Consider the following 25,334-nt stretch of genomic DNA (forward strand, 5'->3'; position numbering starts at 1 on the left):
TTCTGTTAAATAAAAATGACAGCAACAATATAGGCCCAGATGTGGACATGAGAAAATAAACTGACGCACGGGTATCAAAATCCAAAAACAAAACCCCAGAGCTTTACCTCAAATCTGTAAGCAGCTAAAATGCCAGGCATTAGCTTAAGAATTAGCCTAATAATTTTATTCATAGCATCATCAGGTAAATGCCATCAGTAAGGGTGGGAACAAGAAGCAAAGCCCAGTCCAAGCCATTAAGCCAAAAAAAAAAAAAAAAATTAGCTGTGATTAAGTCTATGTTCTTTATTTCTTTCACAAGCGATACAGCTTTATCAGGAGTGATGAACATTCCATGATGGTCCTGAGCAAAGACTGTGCCAGGTGACTGAAGACCTCTCCAAAGTTTAGGAGCTATGGATTTGAATCTTCTTAACCAAAGCCAGGTGTAGAACAAGCTTCTTGCACCTTGGACAACTACTGCAAACAATGTAGAAAAATAAGCATCCTACCCCCACCAGTATCTGGAAGGACAGGAGCAGTTCCTGTGACTTGAGTAGTTGGGTACTGAGCTCATGTGTCAGTCTCAGGGCTGGGGATGCTCTGAAAGAAGCTTTGCACATAAGTACCAAAATGTAAATTGTCACATGGCACCTTCAGTGCTGTAACCTTTGCAAATCAATTCTGTAGCCCACAGAGCCTCTCACAGCTCTTTAATCTTTCACCTAAGCAACAGAAGTTTTTCTTTCTTGCTGCTCCTCTCCCAAGTACATTCCTGCACCCGCAAGCCCTGTAATGGCAGGTTCTCTGGAACCTGGAGATGTTCCCACTGGCATAAGATTCACCCCTTCTTTACTCCCTGTTTCACCCCCTTGATTGCAGCCTTTGGTTTACATTAGGGCGCCCATTAATAGCCTGAACACAGTTTACCAACAAAGCAGCATACAGCAGCTGCCTCAGATCAAAGCTTTTCTAATCAGCACCCACTGCATCCACCACAAGCAGGCAAAACCCAACAGGGGAGTTTGAGTTGGTCAAGGTGAAACCCACTCTTTCTATGGGAAAGATATTATAGGGGGTTTCACCTGCAGAACTGGATCCAAGTGAGTCCAACTGTTTGAAGTAAGTTCAGAATTACAAGAGGTGTTTTGTTAATACACTGAAACGACCTGCTCCTGCCATGTCTCCTATTAATTCATAACCATGATCACCAATCAGAGCAACTAAAATGGATTGTAGTTTGAACTCTAATTGAATTAGTAGGCAAAAACTGACCTGCAAACTACTTCTTTCTCATAACTTCAAATAACAATTTTTTTTGTTGTGAAGACTTTAGCATCTTAAGTATTGCACAAGCCATAGTCTCAAAGGTTGAACAATTCATTAGCTGAACATAGCAGTAAGAAGATCATAGCAAAATACTTCACTAGCATAAACAATTCTATACCTTCTTTCAGTTTCATTTTCATTAAAATCAAAAACTTCTGAAAGCCAAGGAATGTACTGTGTTAGGACACAGCCCATTGGCTCCTCACCCAAGAAACTGCAGGAATTACCTGCAAACACAAGAACTGTAGTCACTATACAAAGGGTCATGTTGTGAAAGCAAAGCTACATCTGACAGTAATGCAAAAGGATCTTGGGAGTCTTGCTGTTAACCTACACAGGAGGTAAACTGGGACTGAAAATTGCCTCTGTCCCCATTCCTGCCTGTTTGGTCCTGTGCCTCCCTAGCCCTCCTCTTTCTTTCTCTTTCCTCCTCTGTGGGATTTTTCAGTGCGTAACTGAACTCACAGTGCTACAAACTTTGGTAGTTCTGTTCTGGTAACCCACGAGCACAGTAATTCTGCAGTAAGCCTCCCTAGCTCCTGAGCAAAGAACATCTACTCGTACAGCTTGGGAAAGCCAGGCCCTCTTGTTAGGATTAGCATTTTTAGAACAAAAACATACTAGTACACTAGGAAATATCAATGAGATTAAAGTAAAATACTGAAGCTGAAAAGAGCAAACAGCACTGTGTGTCAAGCCTATAATCTATATTCATAAACTACAGTTAAATACCACCTTCTCCTGCTAAACCTCCACCTGATCCAACCAGCCCTCCCATCCAACAACTTACATCAACGATTTTATGAATACAACTTCAAATGTAGTATGTTGACTAGAATTCATTAATACGTATTTAACAGTGTAGTGTATAATAAAAAAATATTAATACGTGTTTCAGTAACATTAAGAAGCAATAACACTGTCAGTGCCCTTCATTTACTTTGCAGAAGGTCTGGGAAACAGTTTTTCACTCATAAGAATGAGGGAAATAAAGCAAATATGTTCTCAGCTTAAATTTGGGTTGACTGTTGGTATCCTTAAACACAGAAACGTCCTGCCAATTCTATACAATTACATATATATTTAAAATGACTGACAATTTGCAATCAAATCAAGTACATTGTGTAATCCTACCACAAAACTATTAACTAAACATGAATTTTCAGACTGGTGTAGAAACTATGCTTAACCATTATAACATTGTTTCTTGATAAAGGCATCAAAATAATTCTGCAGCTGAAAGATTCAACAGAGCAAAACCACAGTACTTAATTAAAAGGGGGGGAAAAGGTAAAAAGGAGCAAAAATAGAAGAACACTTGAAAGCAAATTTCATCCTTCAACTAACCCAAGAAATAATGAAACAAAAGGGAAGACAAACAACCGTCTATCTGCATACCGACTGTTCACCCAGTCTCAATAGGATCTGGATGTCAGAGATTCAAAAACTTTTTAAAAGAATGAAAATTACAAACACTAACATTCAGATTATATCACTGTCTTTTGCTAAAAACCAGCCAGAAATCCCAGTTTTTCTACTGAAATGTAAGATTATACTGTGCCAAAACTACCACAGGATTACTTACAGACATGTATATCAACAATTTTGCTATGTAAAGCAAAGCTAATAAATATGCAGAGACAAAACTTAATTTAAAAAAAAAGTTACCAATGAAGTATGAAAGGGCAGAACACTAAGCCAGCTTTAATTTTTGTAAAATATATCAGACAACTGAAAGGAAGTGAGTATTTTGTCAATTCTATAGACTACAATAATGCACTATTGAAAAAGTTGACCGCTGATATGAGATCTCATGGGGAAGGGTGCAGGGAAGGAGGTTCAGAGATTGACAAAGCAAAAAATCAACATTTTCAGACTATATAATTTACATATTTACAAAATCACCTAAGTTTGAAATTCAAATCATCACTTTTGTCTAGATTTTTCATGTAAACTCTGGGTACATATTATTTAAATATTTTTAATGTAAATGTATACCAATTTTTTATGTTGTATCACTTCAATAAGAAAAAACTACATCCAAAATTCTGATTAAGTACTTGGAATACAGGGAAAACCCTGGTCCCTCAGAGGTCAAGAGCAGAACTCCCTAGGATATCTAAATTCACTGTATGGTATTCACAGTGTATGTTTAAGATACCCATACTTGACTATGTAGATGGAAAAGCCTAAATGTCAACTCAAAGATCTAACTGTAAAAGAAAACTCATTCCCTAAAGGCATAATCTTTCACTTCCACACACTAACACAAAAATAAAGATCACAGGCAATGAAAAAACAAACCAGGCGGCCACAGTTTGAAGACCAAATATTTCTTTACTTCAAAAATACATCTTTATATTCAAATTCCAAGTTGCTGCAGTGTAGCAGGAATATGCAATCATAAATTTAATTTATCTTGAACATTTGCATTCCCTGGCAAACTGAGCGCAGGCAAAACATCTGGTTTTCAGTGAAGACGTCTGTTACCTTGTCTTCTGTCTGGGTTCATTATAATGTAAAACAGATGAGAAATAAGCCTTGGGGTCACGTAAGCCATTCTCCGCTAAACTGTGAATTGCCTTGCGATCGAACTTTATCCGATAATGAATGAATTTGCTCATCATCCATCACAAGAACTCTTCAGAGCATATGTGGAATTTTTAAATTTTCTTTTCAGGTGGACACACAAAAGTACAGCAGTTACACAACTGATTTTGCTTCTTAAAATCTTGCAGAACTTAAAGTCGGTTTGATAGTTAACCATGTAAAAAGCCAAACAAAAATTGAAAGTAATTAGACTATTGAAAATTTAATTTTTCAAGCAGGATTTATGCCTTGGCATACCTCTCATTGTTCTCCTTGCATGGAGAAGCTGTTTTTCATTCTTGACTTTAAAATAGGGCACATGAAAAAAATGTACTTCATCCCTTCTTGCTTGATGATGTTACAATTCAGCAGTCAAATACTGTCTATCATCATTTGTATACTTGAATCCATTTGGACATGGCCAAACAATAATGTGAAAAACAGTAACTATCACAATCATAATTTAACCTCTGGTAAATTAATTCCTAAAGAAGTTCTTAGAATTAACATATTGCCTCCACATAATTAGGTAGCAGGACTCTTCTGCATTGGCTGCATCAAAGATCACTTTTTTGGTAAGTTTCAGTGGCAAATGCTTCAAGCAGGAGCTACTGGTAGTCTTCTTACTATTTCCATAGCTATCTTTAGATAGGCTTTAGCCTGCAAAACAGAAACATATAGTGAGCACCTTCCATTTTCTACAAAAAGGAGTATTTCACAATCTATTAGGTATTTGTTCTTTTACACACAAAGAGAAAACCAAAGATGTTTAAATAAATGGGTTCAATTTAGCCTGCATTCAGGAAAAATAATGCATTAATACACACAATAAGCACAAGCATTGTATCAAATATTGGTGGGGAGGGAGTGTGTTAAATTTAACTTGGGTATTACTTTAAGAATAGAACTTGACTGAACAACTGGTCTTTAACAACAAGCAGAGTCAATAGTTTTCCGGAGAAGTGATGAGGAGGACATAGACTCTTTAGTCCCACAGGTACTATTAATTATAAACTTCCCTCATCCTGACAACCGAGATGCTCCGTGCACAGGATAGAGAATCAGAGAAAACAACAGCATTCCAAAAAAAGTTTTTTGAGACAATGTGTTACAGACTAGACTATCACTATGGAATTTCCTATTCAGACATTTAAAGTATTTTCAAAAAAAGACATCTTTCCAAAAGACTGAAGTGGGTATTGGAAAGAACTAATTCTGCAACACTAGAATCCAACAGGTGAACTCTTTCACACCAAACTGTGACATCTGGTCAGACACCTTGAGCTGGAGAGCACAATAGCACAGAACTGCAGGACTATGGAGAGCAACCCAAGTAAGCATACTTATGTTAACAACTCTAAAAACCGTGACACAGCTAGGACCATGATCAGTCCAACATCAAGTATTAACAAACCTAATGTCAAGGGACTTATATCAAAACACTGCATAAAGTCCAACACAGAACGAACCACAAAATTAAACCAAATTATTCCTGTACCAAGTTCAACAACCTGTCATCAAAATAGAACATCTTTTAAAAATCTCAAAGATTGATATAAGAATGTTTAATTAAAATAGTGGTTTTGTGTGTATGTATATACACACTGCACATTGTTCCAGACGTTGATTACTTCCATTGTTAAAAATGTACACCTTATCTGTAACTTGAATTTGTCATATTTCAGTTTCCAGCTGGTGCACCACATTCTGTGTCTGTCTAGTACACAGCAAAGTCCCCCAACTGCGCTTGCTCCTCTGCTCCTACTCTGTTCGATCGTAACCAACCTGCTCCATCTTCTCCAGTAAGTCTCCATACAAAGTCCACATTGACAACCTTCCCTGTTTTACTCAAACAAACCCCCACAATAATCCCTACTGCACCAATTTTTCCTCTCTCCTGCACGATGGCTCTAACAATTAATTAATCCTTGTATCCCTGATGAGCCTTTTAAAACAGCAAACAAACTGACACATGCCAGAGGCCGGAGCTTGAGGAGCAGGAAGAAAAGGTCTGTCACACCAGGGCCACCAGCACCCACTGTCACTGGTCTGAAAGAGGTGTCAGCCTTCTGCAGAGCCACGCACTGCTCAGGTCTTCTCTTTTTTAGGGATTGCTCCCAACTTGTAGGGTTTTATTTTCTGGCACTCCCGCCCTCTACACCTCATAGTCTCAGTGCTCACATCCCCTTAAAACTAAAGCCACAAAATTTTCTGAGTTTGTAAGGAATGCAGATACCAAGATCGAACTGCTTCCTCTCACATGCATGACTTTGTGGCAAGAACGATAGAATGAATTTAGAACTTAACTCACAAACATGAATTTCAAACTTCTATGGCTACAATTGCAGTGCACTTGGGTAACAGCCTGTGTGCAACACTCACTTCACTCAGCCATTAATGTCCTGCGTGGTCCCCAACTAACCACTTGCCTAGACAATATAATGTACTAACTTGAAATAAAGCGATTGACTGAAGTCAAGCTGCCTTTGCAGTCAAGTATTTGACTAATTGGTGTAGGACCGCTCCAGGTGGGAATTTCGAACTCTCTTGAACAGTCCCACCACAGGCAGCTCCCACTTTGCACAGATCAATTAATGCATTTTAATGAGTCAATTAACAACCTGCATACAAAACCTGGCCCCTTCTAAAGAGTGTCCAGGCTGTTTGCCTGCTCCAGAGTTGACCAAATTGTACACAGAATTATAAATTCACCATAAACAGACTTGACTGTATAAATGTTACCCTATGTCAAGGTCCCAATAAACTTATGATTTTTTTTTCCTGCAAAATGCTGTTAATGAGGGTCTGAGCAACAGTTTCCCAATGTACACTGACTCTCATTTGCCACGAAGCTGATCTGCCACTTTGCAACAGGAAGTTCCTGGTGCAGTTCTTTGTAGCCAGCATGCCAGCATTACCTAGACAGTTTTCTCAGCAACTGGTCTTGCCTGCTAAGCTTTGGGTTTTTTGTTTTCCTGGACAACTACTTTGTCCGTTGAACAGAGCAGTATCTCCCACATGTCCTTACAGAACTCGACCAGTCACCTGGCTTTGGCAAAAACCAACCGTTTCGAGCCTTGGATTCCTATCTTTGAACAAATCATTTAGCTATGAGCAAGGACCTATCAGCCAACATACCTGAAAGGTCTAAATGGAATCTTGGTAACTGTCAATATGCACTATATAAAAACAACCCTACACATATTGAATACTGTCTTGTACTCATCATCTTCTCAATATGGCATCTGTATACAGAGAGCACAGCTCAGTTCAGCTGTTTAATCCATCATTACTAAGCAAAAGAAGTTGGGTTGCAACTCAAAATCAACAGGGTTTACTATTTCTTTTCTGGGTGGAAAACCAGCAGAGGAAGAGTAAAGGATGAGTTCTTATTCATCACTCATATCCTTTTTCATTTTAATAGGATAAAAGCAAATTTCTCGGGTCAGTTATTCCCTTTATGTTTGAAAGCTCTAAACAAATGGTTTATAGACTTTCTGAAAACCAGTTTTTTGTTGATGGACTACTTTATATTTAAAACAACTACACATCAGTTTTCATTCTCCCCACTTCATGAGGATGAAGTGCACAGGAAGACAGAATGCCCTAAAATCAGACCAGACTTGTTTATTACAAACACTGCCTAGATGGAGTCTGAGAGCAGCACTGGGACAGGCAGAGGTAGAAGTTGAAGGTGATGTTCATAGAGTCAAAACAAAAGCTGGGAAACAGCCACATGAGAAACTGCTCACGTCTCCAACACTGGTACAAACAGTGCCAGAAAGGCACAGTTCTTAAGACCTCAAGGGCACAGCTGATGATGAAGTGACTGATGACAGTGGATGTGGTGGAGTAGGAAACAGAGAACCTGTAATGAAGTTCACCAGGAAATGGAGTGAAAAGTCCTGCTTAGCCTAAATAACCAGAACATTCATTACTCTGTAATGAATTTGTATTATCATGGGCTAATAGATGTGGGGTAGATTTAAACTGCAAGACTTTTTACTAGCTGATCTAATTAAGCCCTACAGGAATCCTAGGGAAATATGAGCCTTCAGTTACGGCATTTCATTCTCCCTAAAAATCTTACCCCTGAGGGAAGCATGCATCATTGCTAAGATTACTGCAGACTGTACAGGTCATGGCCAACTCTGCCCTGTTCTCGTGGATTGGATTGGTTTGGCCTGACCTGCTGGTTTGCTTTCCACTGAAGCACAGATCTTAGCCTGCCAACAGCTCACTACAGTGGTTGCCAGTATCTGGTGCAACAGCCACACAAAGAACACAACTTACAAGCAACAAAGTCAAAGCAGGTAGGAGCTGACATCACATCTTTCTTCACCCAAACCACTGCATACAAACAACTTCAGACCAGCAACTCAGAAACGCACACTAATCCCCTCACGCGGTTGTAGGCCTCATACACCATTGGATATAAATCCCAGTACTGATATGGTTTCTAATGTCTGTTTGTAATTACAAGACTCCAAGACTATTAAGATGCTTTATCCAGTCCAGCAATCCAAAGGAGAATCTGTGCAAGCCCAGACTGTCTGGAATATCAAATGCTGTGGATGCTAATATACCTGTAAAGAAGGAAAAAGAATTTAAATGTGCTCAGCTGACCTGTTAGGGCTTGTAATTTATTAATTGCTGAAGGAAACTAGCAACCATGAGCAACTGATCAAATAGTGACTATAACAAGGACAAATACTAGATGTAGCTACCATCTACATGAACATAATCATAGCCAGCCAGTCACTGATAACTTTTGTTCTTAGCACTCTCTGCTCAACCACATTCCATTTGCCAGTTCAATCAGATTTTTAAATAGCTTTAATTTCCATGGAAATTGCTTGTTACTTTGACACAACTCCAGCCTTCAGTGCATGACTGAAGCTGCGCTCCAGTATCTGTATTTTACTGTGGTCAACTCAGAAGAAAGTGTGATGATAAATGCAGCTTTAATTGAGTCTACTTCAGATAAAAGCTTCGTGTCAAACCAGAGAAATTCTTGGCTGCTACAAGAGGTCCAGAGCCTATCTCACTCTGTCCTCCTCTGGGCAGTTCTACCCTAAGAGTCTTCTTTGCATGTACTGGCAACTCTTGCCAAATTACAATGAAGTCTCAGGTCAGAAAGGGAAACTTAATGAGCCAATAAAAGTCAATCCATACATTGTAACATGAAATGGGGGAGATGGGTAAGTAAGCTGGATTTATGAAACTAAAATCTCAAAGAAAATTCCTTACTGCTCATGGGAAATTTCCTATCAATCCTGTATTTCAGCAGTTTTAACAGCCATTCTTGGAGGGAGCCCCAGCTGGGTAATACTGCTATCCCTAAGGTGCCATTACAGACATCTAAAAAGACATCCTGCCCAAAAAACATGGGTAAGTAGAACAGTGAAAATCAAATGCAGTATAGTAACATCCTTCAAACAGACTATCCTACACTCGTCATTTTCTTCAGCAGACAGAACCATAAATGAGGATCTGATGATGCACTGTACTATCTACACCCTGAATGAAGGATTTGAACCTGTATGTACTAAATGTCACTGTGATCATTCAAAGGAAGCCTTGATGAAAAAGACGTATTATAAATCATACCATGCAGCCTTCTTTGGGGTTTGCTTTTCTTTTAAAAATATCAACCCCTGGACTGACCACTCATTAAACAGAATTATTGACGACAACTAAACCACAAAATAGGATTCTATGACTATTTGATACCAGTACTTCTATTCTTCTCCAACTACTTCTTGCAATCTTTAAAAGACTGTATGTTTTTACCCTACTTAAATATCACCGTTTCATAAGAATTCTACAGAAAAAGTGGTTCTGAATACAAATCTGAGTTGTCTCTTCGCATGACACCACAGCAAGGTTTGTAATGTTCTGGTTTAATTTAAAAGGGATTATTAACCAGACTTACTTTGCTCTCTTCTATCAGACTGCTGATGCCTTGTGTCCCTGCTTTCCACCTGACTGGGCTTTTTCTCCTCCCTTATAGATCAGTGTGCAATTTACTGGACTCAAAATCCTTCACCTGTATATACAGGATGTGAATGGACACACTGACATAGCAAATGTATTTTGTACTTGTTTGAGCTGCTTCTTTGACCTTAAGACAGGTGGGAGTTTGGTGTTCAACAGTCACAGATAACCTGTCTGTTCTACCAAGGTATTAAAAAATCCAGTCTGCCATCCAGGCTGTGATATAACCAGAAGTTTCTAGCAGGAATTCCTCACAAGATAACCACCAACTGCTCCATAACTCTCTGGGCTTTACACTCACAGACGAAAGAGCTCTTAGGAACCTTTACTTATTTTTCTCCCAGTATGACAGAGAGTTCACTGGGCATTTAAGCAGCTCATTTGGTGGAAGAATAACTCCACTGCAATTAATCATGTTCTGTATCTCTTGCTGTGCTTCTAGTCTTCTTATCTGCAAGCTTCAGGATTCCTCTTCCAAACACCTGTTTTGCTGCTGGCTCCTTTCCCATGGTCCATAGGAAGTTCCAGTACATCTGAGCATGATCAATTTCACCTGGTTTCAGTGATTCCTCATTTGTTTTCCCTATTCTACCTTTTCCCCTACTTTTTTCCCCTATTCTACCATTTTAGCAGCATTCCTGATTTTTGTTTACCAGCTTTTGCTGTCCAGTGACTCTTGCATATGTTTGAGTGAGCAAAAAAATGGAGCCTTAGTCAGCTAATCCACCTCCACAGTGTGACAGAGAAGAAAAATGCTCAATTAATCTCCAGAAGGGTCTCACTCCAGAAGGTAAGCCCTCACTGTTGATTAAAGTAAGAAATTATTAGCTTCTTATATAGAATCTTGGGTCACTCCCAGTTGCTGCATTAAGCTGACATGCAAGTACAGCAATACTCCATTTCTACATCAGAAAGTTTTGTCAATGAAGAGTATTAAGAAAATGCCACAAAAAAGCCACAATTTGAACAACTAAGCTGACAGAAAACACTAACGTAGACAATGTTATACCAAGAGCAAAATCATTTTACCAGCACTGTTTATGTCTCCCAGGGGACTGCCTCCAAGCTTCACCAGAAGAGAACTCCAGCCATCAAACCATCATATCCTTTAGCTATATTGTCAGTACTTTCCATAAGCAGATTAGTCATGTGTATTCTGTGCCTTCACTAAGGAAGAACTTTCTAAGTTCACACATGCACCATTCTACAAATAATTTTCTTTTTTAGTTGTTAGTAATTTCCTTGTCATTTGTGAAAAGGAAACCCCTTTTCCACCAACTACATCTAAGCTTTAAAATAATAAATTTAGACAAGTTTGCTTAGACATTTTGAAATTCTAGTGTGAAGTCAGAGATATGCTTTTAGATATTTGCAAGGCAAGATGAACCCCATGGCAGATCTGTAAGCAATATTTTAGAAACACCCTTTTATTCTAGGCTTGACAGAGCTCAGAAGGTGTGATAGCATGCTGGGTTCCTAAGAAATCAATCACCAAGCCTATTCCCTACTGCTTGAATCTGCTAGGTATTATTTCTATGATTCTGTACTTGATTTGTAAGTGTGTTCTAACAAAATCAGCATAGAATTTTGTATGAAAATCCCCCGCACATTTTAGCAACAAGAGCAGAGAATTTCAGCAGACATTGTTCTCTATCCCAAAAGTTGGTCATGCATGAATAGCCACAATTTCAGTTTATTTGAGAAACACGGTGATGACTGTCACGTATTAAAGATTAGAATCTGACCTTATATGACCTCTCCCACCATCAGTTATGTGCTAAGAATTTAATTTTTCTTTGAAAATATAAGACAATAATGATTTTCTGCCTTTAAAATGAGAAGCAAACTAGGAATAAAAGGAAATTCTTTTTCATTCCGTAGAGATTAGTGACATTTAAAAAAACCACATTCTCCAAGGAGAATGATTATCTCTCAGACACAATGGCAGAGAAGGATATTAAGATTTTTCCCCAGAGTCACACATATTTGTCAGTCTTTATTCCTCTGCATATTTAACTTAATTGCCACAAATGGTGATTATAACCCATCTTTTTGCTATCAAGAACATAGTTCAAGGAGGAACAGATGGGAACACAACAGACTTTTTTGCCTTTTTTATTTTCAGAACTATCCCCTACATGTCTGAATTCTTAGGTCAATAGTCCAGCAGGCTACAGACGCTTGCTTATTACAGATTTCAGATACTGTGAGCTGTGAGACTTCCATCTTAGTTTCCCAGCTGTTGTACTTCAACTTTGACCAAAACCATGCATCCACTCAAACCTTCACACTGCTGATCAAACTTCCCAGAGAGAAACCACCATATGGATTATAGGGATTCCTTTTCAAATAGACCTGGACTCAAGATCACTACATTATTCCATACCACGGGCCTTGCCCAAATCTAGCAAAAATATGGCATTCAATTAGAAGTCAACACACCATAGTGCTGCCTCTTCTCTTTCAAAACAAAATTACAATTTTGAGACTGTCACTGTTCTTCCAGAATCCCGTTCAGTATGTTAGTAACACTGGATTAACAATGTTAATCCTCTCCTCCCTTTTTTTCCCGTCTAAAATACTGGGAAGGAAAAAACTAATTTCAGCGTGTGCCTAGCAATCATGGTATTAAAAAATCTACCAATATTTGAATGTTCCATAGGTACAGTCTACCTAACTGTGAATTTATTCTACCATCTGTTATCAGCATTAATCACTTTTTTCACTATACATCTTTACATCTAAGCAGCAGTCAAGAGTGGGGCTGCATTATGCCATATACTGTGCACAGCACCCTGCCCTACAGAGCCTGGCAGACAAACTCCAGCAAAGGAGAAAGAAAACAGCAGACAGGAAAATCTTACTCTATCAGCATTAACGAAATTCTATATGTACAACTACTTTTCTTTACAGAGTTGCATATTTGACTCTCACCATCTCATCAACTCACATTTTCCACTGACAATAAAATGTTATGGTAAATGCACTCAAGAATCCATTTCGTCTTGTTTGTAAATTGCTCCACTTCCTGCTGAAAACAATCCAGGTACTGACAATATGAAGTTTTGTTCCAACCATCTTTCGATAGGACCCTTTGACACTTTGCAGGCTCAGCTACCAAAGGCTTAACTGACAGTTTTAGAGGACCTACATTAGCTGCAAGGTCTCATGAGGCTTGACACTGACCTTCCTCCTCTTAGCATGCCAGGACGTGGATCAAATCTTCTCTATTCTGAATGATTCAGCCTAATTAAACAAAACCAAACTCACAGAAGCAGAACAGATGACCAGCATTTCAAAATCAAGGACCTGAGTTACTTACTGGTACTACCTTCTTTTGTATTTCCTTACTTCCATTCAGATACACATTTCTTTCCAAACAGCAACAAGAAGCAGCACTCTCCATTCACTTTTTTCAAAGGAGAGCTTTCTGTTGTTTTAAGTGCAGTGCACCAAACTTACAGCATCACTTTGAGGCTGAGAGATCACAACAGGCTGTCCTGAATCACACGTCTCCCGTATATTAACATGCAGTGGAATGTCTCCTGCATCAAAAATACCAAGATACACATATGTGAAGACCTAGTACTTCTAAAATGTTTCCTTAAAATAACCATACAAAAAGCATATAAACCATATAAAGCAGTTAAAGCAACTTAAATCAAATTCCCATTCAGTATATTCTTTGAATTGCTTTATCCCCAAAAATCAGCATTTAAAACGAAAATTGGCTGCAGTATAGTTTCCTTACATCCATAATGAATAATGCCAAACATATTTTGGATTTTTCTTTCGCTGAAAAGAAAGGACCATGCTTCAGTCATTTACTAGAGAAGGTAAGGCTTTTTGCCGCAAACACACAGAAAAATACAGGCTGAGATACAAATTATTTTGTGTACATGAAATAAATTGCCTGAGTGTCAGGCAACTGCTCATCATGCAACTTACTGTTCAGCCTATCTCCTCATTGTAAATTCTTTTCAGTGCTGTTTTAAGATTTTAATCACTGTTCAAAGACTTCTTTGAATACTAATTTCCAAATAATAGCATTTGTTATTGTCCTTATTAGGCCTTGGATCCAATTCAAAGGTGGACAACTATTCAGTTCATTCTTCTTTCCAACAGAAATCATCTTTATATTCTGCTTTTATAATGAGCAGGGAACTATCAGAGAGGAAAGGAACATTCTAAAGAAGACTCAATTAGCAGCCCTATTCTATTCTGAGACGTACTTTCTGAAACACAGATTTCACCACTGCAAGAAACTTGGAGATTCCTATGTTTAGTTCACTGCTACACAAGTAATTTTGAAGTGAACTGAAGACCAACTTTCTTTTACTGGAAGACACAGCTACATTTTACATTATGGTTTGATGCAGACAGAACAGCCTACCGCAGTTCAATCCTGACATATGAGAAACTGTATCAGCTTAATTCAAACACTTTAGCAACTTGATTTAACTCAAACCAAGGCCAGTGTCAATTACTGAGATTCAGTGTATTCAGAAAAAGAAACATTAAAAAAAACTGTATGAAAATTGACAAAGTTTAAGAGAGATAAAAACCAGAACCCAAAGCAAGCAGAATACAAACAAAAACAAACAAGTAGTAAACACAAAAGCTGTGGTTCCATGATTAGTGTGCTGAATCTTTGAAGAACCTTATTATTTATGATAATTATAGTCCATTTACTTCAAATTTATTTTTTTCTTATTTATTTCAGTCATGAATAAATTTAGGCATAATAATCTGTTTATGTATTCATTAAAAGAAAAAAAATCAGGGAGTCCTCTGAAAGTTTTCTAACCATAAACATTCTTAATGGAATAAAAGTAACTTCGTAAATCTTCCTGAAATTCACTTCCTACTCTTATTTCATGTAGAGACTAATCTTCTCTTTTTTCCTAAGGATGTTTTGCTAATGAAAAAATACTCCTTCACTATCAGCTTAAAAACAATCTCCAATAATTACAAAATGGCAGCCTCTTTCTTTTGCTCCTCAGACTTACAAAGGTGTGCTGGTACTACAGGAGCCTAACAGGACTTGTACGAACAGAAGTGCAGTCAGAAGATAAAGAAAAATGCATTCTTAATTTTAAATAAAATCAAAACTCTATAATTTAAGCAGAACACATTAGAACCACCTGCATAGCTGTTTGGGTGATAAGGGTTTGAGGAAGATAAAACTTTTGGACTATCCTTCACTACCCAATGTGATGGGAACTTGTCATTTGACATTTTTCTGATACTAACAATTACTGCTGACTGCAAAGAAAGAGAATAATTTAAATTTATTGTAGGAAGAAAAACCAAAGAATTTTAAAAATCTGACAGTCATTGCTGATGGTCAGGAACCAGACAGTCTTTAAAAAGTCAGAAATTGCAAAGGTCAGAATGGAACATACAGAAATTATTATCTCAGTATCATGTATACCAATGGCATAGCTTTGTGGTCATGGTTACCAGTCTCAAGCTTCAGGGACAAAAAATTCAGAGACAGGGAGAGAAAAATCAGCAGCATGAAGTCTCTCTCACAAACCTTGTCACACTTTCCTTTAGAGAACAGTAAAAATACAAGACAATCAGAAGTATATGAAATAATGAACTGCACTTGAAAGTCTCCTGGCAACTGTTAATTGTCTTCTGTCATAAACAAAAATAAGGTATTCAGTAAAACTAATGACAGCCAACTCTGAGCAAGCAGAAGGACAATAGTTTTCAATCAGATGTTACCTTGTTGGGTAACATCTGTTAGATGTCAGATGTTACCTTGTTGGGTTTCCAAGCAGGACTAGGTGCCTATCTAAACAAACAGAACAGCCATAGGTGTTGGAAAATATAGGCAAAATAAATTTAGAATTACTAATTCTAAATATATGCATTTTACAGATATATATGTAAAAAGATGTTCTCAAGGTTTTTGGGCAGAATTCAAGTAATACTGAGATAAAACTTCCATTTGGGATGTATAAACTTAAAATCTGTAAGCAGTAATTCTTACAATACCATAAGGTGTTATTATATAATGATCATCCCTGGAAGGAGGAGCGTACTAATCAGATCAAGTACTGTAATTCTAAATTTAATCCTTGTGGCTTTATTCGTAATCTTAGTCTGGTTTTGCATTGACAGTTTGAAGTTAAACTTCACTCTGCTGTATTTTGTACATCTCATCTATCCCCTGCTAAATCTGTATATCTCTCACATCACTCCTAATTAAATCCACTCACAATCAGTTCTGTACTCCTAGGAAATAACAAAAACCACCCATGGGACCAATGCCATGGCACATCATTTGTGCCTGTGTATCTAAATGCATGTTTGACTCAACTGCTTGCAGAGCGTTTGCATCCATCCACGTAACTCAGGGCTGTAGAAGTCCCCTTGGGCTCTGATCACAACTTATTATATATTCAGAAAACTAAAAGATAGCCCAAAAGCATGTCTTTAATTATGTGTTGCCTTGCTATATTAAGTCTATGTCAGACCTTGATGTTTCTGTGTTGATCTTTCTAAGTGAGCTTCCTGGTTCTTTTTAATGAATTAGCTATGGAAAATCATTGAGATAATTAGAGTAATACATGGAAACACATCATTAGCACATGCAATTACCCCATTTACCAACTTAATTACGCTGTGTTACATTCTTTACTTACAGCACAGGTTGAACCATGCCTTTTTAAATCAGTAATGTATACTTTAAAGATCCTTGTGTATTTTAGCCTACAGGCATGACAGATAGCTTAATCATAGCTAATCATAGAACGGTTTAAGTTGGAAGGGACCTTAAAAATCATTTAGTTCCAACCCCCCTTTCATGGACAGGGACACCTTCAAGTAGAGCAGGTGGCTCAGAGCCCCATCCAACCCGCCCTTGAGTATTTTCAAGGATGGAGCATTCATAACTCTGGATGACCCTCACCATCCTCACAGTAAAAAATTTCTTCCTAATATCTAATCTAAATCTACCCTCCTTCAGTTTAAAGTAATTCTCCATTGTTCTTTCATTGCCTGCCTTTGTAAAAAGCCTCCAGCTTTCTTTCAGGTACCAGAAGGATGCTTTAAGGCCTCTACTGAGTCAATATGTAACAACTCATTTCATTTAAATGAAATAAATGAGAAAAAAATTATTGATATTACTGGACAGAGTTTAGGACTGTCCTAAGACTAAATAGAATTCTTGGTCTTTTGTAAAAATTGCTGTATAATCAATCATATAGTGAATTTCAGGTAATATGGCACACTGATATCAAAGCAATTCATGTTCTGGACTGTTTGTAAATACAAAGATTTAAGATGCAATTCAAGAATTTTCATATGCAGTCAACATCACCATTACAAGACTGACAAGGAACAGAGCATACTACTTATAGTTCTATTATATCTGAAAACTGTCTGACTATAGAGCAATCTAAGATTATGCAGTTCCATAGTTCAGTTAATGCTTCATGCACACCAATAAATTTTTCTTCAAAAATAAAACCATTTCCATATTCTTACCCAGAATATCTAATCCAAGAGTTTTTGCCAGATCTCTTACGCCATCGGCTCCAAAAATATGCGTCTCATGCTTACATTTGGGACATTGGAAAACACTCATATTTTGAACCAGTCCTAAAACCTGTCAAAGGAAAGGAAAGGATGTTCAAACCAAGCACTGGTATTTCCATTATTCATCTCTGACAACACAGATTATTGACTAAGAATCAACACAGAGTGGTGATTTAAAATAGGAATCAGACTCGTTATTATCATTATCATCTCTTACTAGTCACCTCAGTGGCACCATCATCTGTGCATTATTTCAATTTTTTCACATTTATACCTCAAAGACTAATAGCCTTATTTGTAATAAAAGGTACCTCTTGCACAAACCTAACTTGCCAAGAACTCTCCCTGCCAGTATTTCATTTTCAGACTCTGAATACTGGAAGAATTTTCATGCTGTGTTTTACAGTTTTGTACTTCGCAGTTTCAGGAAAGACAAAATAAAAACATACCATTACAAGGAATTACACAATCAGACATGCTTTTAAGGTATTTTTTATAAGTTATCCTGTAGGAAAATGTTTTCAAAAAGAACCAGATTTGCTACTCTTCTGAAGAGCAGAAGTACATTTTAAAGACCAAACAAGAGAAATAATTATGTGAAACTAAGTGGCAAAACCCACAGCATAAAAATCTAATATACACATCCTGGGTACCTTACCAAATACGTCAAATAAAAATTTGCCAAGTCATTCACACAAAATATCTGCTTTCACAATGTGAAATAATGCTAATGATAGCATTGATCTCATTTTATTCACATAGTAAACAAAACTCTTCATTGAGGCAGAGCAAAATTTCCAGAAGTGATAAAAACAGTGTTCAAATGCTACAAGGTGGAAGTTTCTATCCACCTGCTAATAAACAGAACACCTGCTTTAAGAGATTCCATGTTATGTATTTCACTTTCAGATTTATAGGTTACTGAGATATGTCACATAAACTATAGCTGAGTTTTAAAAATGAATATATAATTTACATTGTTATTTGCTTTGTAGCATTTTGGACTTCTACATTTCCCCGAGCCTTCTAGTTTTGTGCTTGAACAAGGTAGTCTCTAGTTATTAGAGAAGAAACATATCCACTATGCTAATGAAGCATATCTAAGAGGAAATAGCAGTGTTCAATGCAACCAACTAATATAAAGTTATTTAATTAAAAGTGAATGTACAACTTCTAGCACTTGTATGTTATTTACAATATCGTAATAAAAGTTTCCTTAGCTATAAACTGAAATTTATCAAAAGATGGTCACCTGCTTTTTCCTAAACCACCACAAAGTATATTTGCTACATCTTCCTTTAATTATGTAAAACTCTCAGATGGTTTAAAGCAAGGAACATTTTAAGAAATAGTAATGTTAAAAGAAATTTAACCTATTTCCAATTTAACACCTCAAACTGACTTTCTGCCTTTTCTATTCTCTCCCAGAGACTGCCAGAGAAGCAAGAGGACCAAGTTTCTATTTACTGGCACATTATTACAGGTAATTTTATCATCCAATTCTTAAGTTAGGAGAGACATGAAATACTTCATGTTCAAGGGTACGAGGTGCAGGGAGGTCAAAAGGGATCTGTACGGCCACAGTCTCTACAGATGAACTCTAAGCAGTTATTCATCCTGATCTCCCCTAAAGTCAAGTCATGAAGTTTTTACTCTGTTGGTAAACTGGAGGACACTGGAAGGGGTATTACTTGACAAAACAAAAATATTTTCACCAGGATACAGGGAGGCCATTTTTGACAGTACAAGGGGAAAAAAAAAAAAAAAACAACGAAATTTACACTTTAGTTAATTCATTTTCAGGTATCTCAGGGTTCACATTTTCTGTCCTCTTCAAAGTACTTATACAACATCTATGATCCAGCAAATTTATCATCGAAGAAAAAGTTATGTAGTATACTGTTTTGTGAATTATTACAGCTGTTCTGTTAATATTTCAATAATCTATTAACAAGGAGTACTTCTGCCAATGTAAAAGCAAAGGCTGAGATACAGCTGTATCTCCAATGCTAGATCAGTTTTAGAGGCCTTATACATTGTCCTTTTTTGTTTCCGTTTCAACAAACCTTACTAAAAGCAAATGACATTTCAGCATTATACGATAATTTTAATTTTTCAGTGTTGGTCCTGTTTGTCAGCCAATGAGTAGTGCATATTTAATAATATATAATCTATTCTTCTGGAATATGAAGATGTCACTTAAAAATACTAAGTATAATACAGAATTTTTGCAAACACAGAACATTACTGCTGAACTGTATTTTTACCATGCATATTTCTGCACATCTATTTACAGAAGGGAGCTCCTTATGACCTTCTTTTAAAGGTCGTAAGCTTTTAAATCTACAAAGTAATAGGTCTTGCTAATGAAGTCAGTAATAACCCTCATTTCCCTGCTCAAATAATAGACTTGTAATAGCTTCAAAGCAGCTGTTACTGTCTACACAAGCTATCCCCTAAGTGTGTGTGAATACTATTCGAGTCCTTAGTGAGCTTGGCAAACTTGGCTCAGGAATGACATGAAAACTTGTATGCACCACATTACAGGAGCTAACCCATGGTAGCAGCATGGAGCTGTATTCCATTTAGACTAATCGTTATTTTAAACAGCAAAGAGACATCTGGCAAGAAATAACAGGAAATGAAGAACCCTTTCATTATGAGTTATCTGCACAGTTCCTGAATGTTTACATGTTTCTTCTGCTCAACTAACCTTTTGGTTACACAACAAATCATGCCTAAATCCAAACATACAACCTTTTAAGTTAAAGAAAATACAGTGATGAAATGAAAGCTCTCTGTATTTACATTAGAAGACAATTCCTGAGAAATCCACTTCAGTCATTCACTGTATTTGAGGATGGATGGTGCTGAGGTCTGACTTCAATCTGATGAGGAGTGAATTGACCAGGGTTACAGTTCCTCTGTCATCAACTTCCTGTGTAACCATCAGTCAGTCACTTCACATTGTATTGCTTCAGGTAAACATGCACAATATTTCTGCATTCCTACCTTTCATCTTATAATGAACAATTTTTGCCTTTAATATCTGCTCCCAACATGACGCCATCATCTCAGCTGGTTTTTCTTGATGCTTCAGAAACACCATTAAAAACATAGCCAAATAAGCAATTTTGGTACAACTCAGAAGGAAACACATAGCTGAGTTTAAGCAGTTTTTTGAAATCTGCAAAATCTACAGCATAATCTTCCAATTCAAGGAAACTTCCAGAAAAGTTGCAGGTTTAACTAAAATCCTGTCTTTTCTTTCAGGGATATGATTGATAAGATAAACTATAATGAACTGAACTCAGCCTCAGCAGGTGGAAATAGGCAGGTTTTTTCCCTAAATACTCAAAATTATTCACTTCGAGTCACCCTTGGGAATGCAAGAAAACACTGACCAAACTCACATAATAGACATGAATCTTGAAACTTGTTGTGATAGGAAGTCAGCTTCACTTTGCAAATTCCTTCTATAAGTGTAGCTCTGCTTCACTGCACAACAAATGTCACTCCTTTTTTAACTACTATGCCCTAAGACTGAAAATATGAATTTTGCCCTGTAATCCTGGTTTTAATGCTGACTCTCCTTGCCAGATTTTCATTAGTTCCTTCAGTCATTCTACTTCAATTTCAATAAAGGACAAACAACATTTACAATTGTGACTTTACCGTAGTAACACTACATGTGTCATCTGAGTCTTTGATAACTAATAACAGTGGGGGTGATGGGAAGATGGAATACGTAGGCCTGTATGTACATGGGAGAGAATGAAGTTCATTAAATATAAAAAAGCGCACTCAGAGTTCAGCAACCTATAGATTTCGCTCCTTTGAAAAGTCAGCTCTTCCCAAGCACTTTCTGAAAGATTAAAGACTTCAGAGATTAGAAATTTAAAGATCAGTTAATTACGTAATCAGGATATGTAATTTTAGCACAGACCCGCAGATTCCACCTCTTTGACATAAACCTCAGATCTGAAATTGTCCACAAAAAATTATGTCACTGCACTTTCTTTAGATCCTCATATTTAGTTGACATTTAGAAATACAGTACATGGGCAGATGCTGCTTTAAAACTCAAGTGAATGACACATTTGTACTCAGGTACATAGAGGGCAGAATAAAATGAAGCAGGGTAGAATAAAATGAAGCAGCATCATGAAAAAGGTAAGGCCTGATGGTTCATGCGCATTCAAACTCAACATGTGGTGTAACAGCTTCACTGTGACTTTTCACTTTATTTGACAAGATCTGATAATTCCAATGAACCCAAACAGATCATACTTAATGTCTTATCTTCCACTAGTCAAACTAGTATTAGCCAAGCCCATTCTAGAACGCATGATTTTCTTGGAGGCCATTTTCTTCAAAGGACATTGAACAAAACAGTTTTAGAAAGAAATCTTGGTAATTTCTCATTAAAACAGAAGGAAAATTCAGTGAAGTACTAACTCAAACACAACTTAAATTGAAGAAAATAATTTTACGTCATTTGAACAAACCCAAACATAAAATCAAAACAAAATGTTCCATATGTTATTCTTCTTGTTTTCCTCTGGCAGCAAATTATAAAAGCTACAATACTTTCATTTTGATGCAAATATGCTTAAAAAATAGTAATAAGGAATTCATCAAAGTATTTTGGTTTTATTTTTGTTAAGCTATCTTGTAAATTAAAAAAAGGGAAAGCATTCACTTCATCTTTCTGTTGAGTTTTTTAATTAGCAAAGCACTAGCTATGAAAGAAATTTCCTTTCTTAAGAAAGAGTAAAAGTAACCTTCACACAGGTAAGCAAGAAAACATCTTTTTTTCCTTACAGTTTATGATAAGGAAGCATTTCAATTTATATTTTTTCATCAACTGCCCATTTCAAAGTAAAAATTAATCTCTACATAAACATACTCTAGCATATAATATTCGGTTACTTAGCAACTTCTAGCACACAGAGAATATATCAAGCCAAGGATGTTAGCCTGTTTAATGTTTTCTCCTAATTGTGGACATTCTTAAATTTTGCATTCCTCAAACAAGTAAGCTAAGATATAAGCTATAAACCTAATGAAAAACAGTGATTAGACAGCCTTCTACTTGTCGTGATAGGTACGGAGCCCTTCAAATGGCAAAATAACTAGATATATGCATATTTCCACAAAAATTCAAGCTTGCTTCTTAAAAAGTATCAATAAATTATTTTTTTACATTTCATGAAATTTTAGATTTTAAGCCCCAACACAGACAGTGCTGAAGAGGACATATAATGAGGACACACAGTATAACTGAAAGGCATGCATTACTTTGTAAGATATTCTGTTTAGCAAGCTGATCCATTCCACATGATTAAACAAACAGATTTAAAACAAATCACCTATTATTATGGCCTCAGTCTGAGAAGATTCTCTCCTTTCAGTTAACTCAAGTTCCTGATACAGATATAAGATGGATTCTAAGCCTTTTAAGAAGAATTTATTAAATTCAAGTGATTTCTGAATGTTCACCTATTGCTGCATATGGAAATTTTTTTTACACTTTGGGGAAAAAAAAATCTACTGGTATTTTTCATGGAGAGTCTTACAGGTACATGGACTTTTCTAAACATTTCAGCTCCTTTGCGTGCATCCAATAAAGCCACGTCTTGTGGAGTGGAGACGATCACAGCTCCTGGGAAAAGATAACATGAAATCCCATTTAAATGTGTATTATGAATTATTCTGCTAAATATTTTGATTATTTAGTACATGCTACTAAATTCAAAGCAGTCACACATTTATATGCTTTTAAGGAAGTAAATGATGCCAGGTTTTATATTACATAAAGATCAAAATAACTGAGATATGATATGATATGAAGTGAAAAAATAATTTAGATACTTTCATCATAAATTTTCTATGCAGAAACCATTTATACTTTCTAAATGCGAAAAATTATCTAGTATCATACAACCATGGAGAGAAGACAATGGTCCACATGCTGACAGATTGCAGAGGTGGTACTCTGGGAATATCTACACAGTGACAGTCCCATGCCATAATTATATTTGAAAGCTTTTAATTTAACAATAAGCCTTGTTCTAAAATCAGGAGGCAGACGCTTGCAATCAGACTGCTGTTTTCTGGACCTGCTGCGCTTTCTTGAACCATGTCACACTAGACACCAGTGCATTTGTATGAATGATACCACAAAGGAAGAGGCCAACTCATGCATGCTTGCACTAGGTTTGAATAAAGTGTTGCTCACTGTTCAGACATGGCTCCAGGTTACCTGATAATTAGTACTCCTGAGAGTTATTAAGCATATAAAACAGCTAGAGCTCTTTGTCAAAGTTAGACTCTAAAGTAAAGTAAGCCTACAGGTTACTATCCTATACTGTTATTACTTCTTGATTAATACAGAATGCAAAACCAATACAGACATCAGAATATTCCACATCAAAAAGAGCATCTTCTTCCAAATGCTCAGGGGTTTCAAATATTATTTCCTCAAAACTTGAAACAAAAAACTGTTCATGCTTGTCCCTATTTTAGAAAAATGTAATGTACAAGGGAGCATTACTGGTCAATTGATTAGCTTTGGTTTCACACTGACCCTCTAGTATCAAAAGTCTCTGTTACAAAAAGATTTCTGTAGAGTCACATTATACCAACCATGCACAAGAAATTTATGTCAAATTTCACACTAATAGCAATTACAACCGACAATTCTAGATGCTTGGGACAGTTTCCTACTGGGCCTGCAGTTCTCAATCCTCGGTGGACACGGCAAAAGAAGAGGTGGGTAGATTTCCAGAGGCACACAGCCCTGGCATCACTGGCAGCGACCAGAGCACCAGAAGCCCTGGCATTCTGAGATCACTCCTGGCTCTGGCAGCACTGGGACAATGAGCCCTGCCCCTTACATCATCCACCTACTGCGGGCTGACAGCCAGCATTTTCCAAACACCACCTGACAGCATGTTTGAATGTTTTCAGCCAGCATTCTTAACCTCTAATTTGAGAAAGAAAAATACAATCTGGCACCTCGCTCCTGAAAAGCTGCCGATCTCTGCCTTACACAGTATTATACACAAGTCCAAAAACTGAAAGGCACATATAATGTACCAAGCAAATGCAATTTCCCTATTTGCTAAAACTCTGGCATCCAAATAATTTGCTGGTATTCCCAAACCAACCTGTTTCCAATGTCATCACAAAGAATAATGTGTAAGCCTTTCAGTTACACTGAAGTCACCTTAGCTCCTCATTTCACCAAATGCAGGGTTACACTTTACAGGCAGCACTGAAATGTAGGGTCAATTCCACAAAATGAATGCACCCTTCCCTAAAAGCACAGGCCACAAGAAAATAATTTAGATGCAGTGTCCTTGAGACTTTTGCATACTTGTAAAACAAAGATCTTTCAATACTTGAAAAAAATGCTTATTACTGCTTTCTTTCCAAACAAAATTGGAAATATGTGCCTTGTGTGTATACACACTTTTATTCACACTCTTCTCTGAAGATGCTGGCTCAGAATTCCCTGGATCTTCACACAGAAGCTAATATGAAATCAACAAGACTGAAGTCTACATTTTCTGGTTCACTATTAATTGTTTTAAGAATCTAATAATTGGCATGGCATGAAGGACAGACTATGCACAACAAAAACACCCACTAAAACCACAAGCAGCTTAACAGAGAGGTACTTTTTACTAACAAATTCTCATCCAAATGAAAAAAACTAAAAATGCTAAAAAGACCCAATGGCACATTACAGAGTTTGGGCTGCCACAAGCACCAACCCTGTGTACAAAAAACTTCTGGCTCCTGAAATAGATGAGTTAAAATTACGCTTGTGGACAATTTCCATGGCTTCTTCCACAGAATGAAAGCCAATATCCTCGAGAAGC

General features: G+C 36.9%; 1 protein-coding gene across 1 annotated transcript in view; it reads right to left on the minus strand.

Annotated features, from left to right (window-relative positions):
• Window positions 1–270: 270 nt before the first annotated feature.
• NUBPL (nucleotide binding protein like) overlaps window positions 271–25,334 on the minus strand; it is an 87,742-nt gene continuing 62,678 nt past the window's right edge. Inside the window, exons 8-11 of the mRNA XM_032112195.1 lie at window positions 23,025–23,110; window positions 17,395–17,515; window positions 13,357–13,439; window positions 271–4,557 (exon numbers count right to left, since the gene is read on the minus strand). Of these exons, the coding sequence (XP_031968086.1) occupies window positions 4,495–4,557; window positions 13,357–13,439; window positions 17,395–17,515; window positions 23,025–23,110 (353 nt within the window). The 3' untranslated portion in view covers window positions 271–4,494. The remainder of the gene's footprint in view (window positions 4,558–13,356; window positions 13,440–17,394; window positions 17,516–23,024; window positions 23,111–25,334) is intronic.

This window comes from Corvus moneduloides, chromosome 6 (assembly GCF_009650955.1).
Source record: "Corvus moneduloides isolate bCorMon1 chromosome 6, bCorMon1.pri, whole genome shotgun sequence".
In the NCBI taxonomy this organism is placed as follows: domain Eukaryota; kingdom Metazoa; phylum Chordata; class Aves; order Passeriformes; family Corvidae; genus Corvus; species Corvus moneduloides.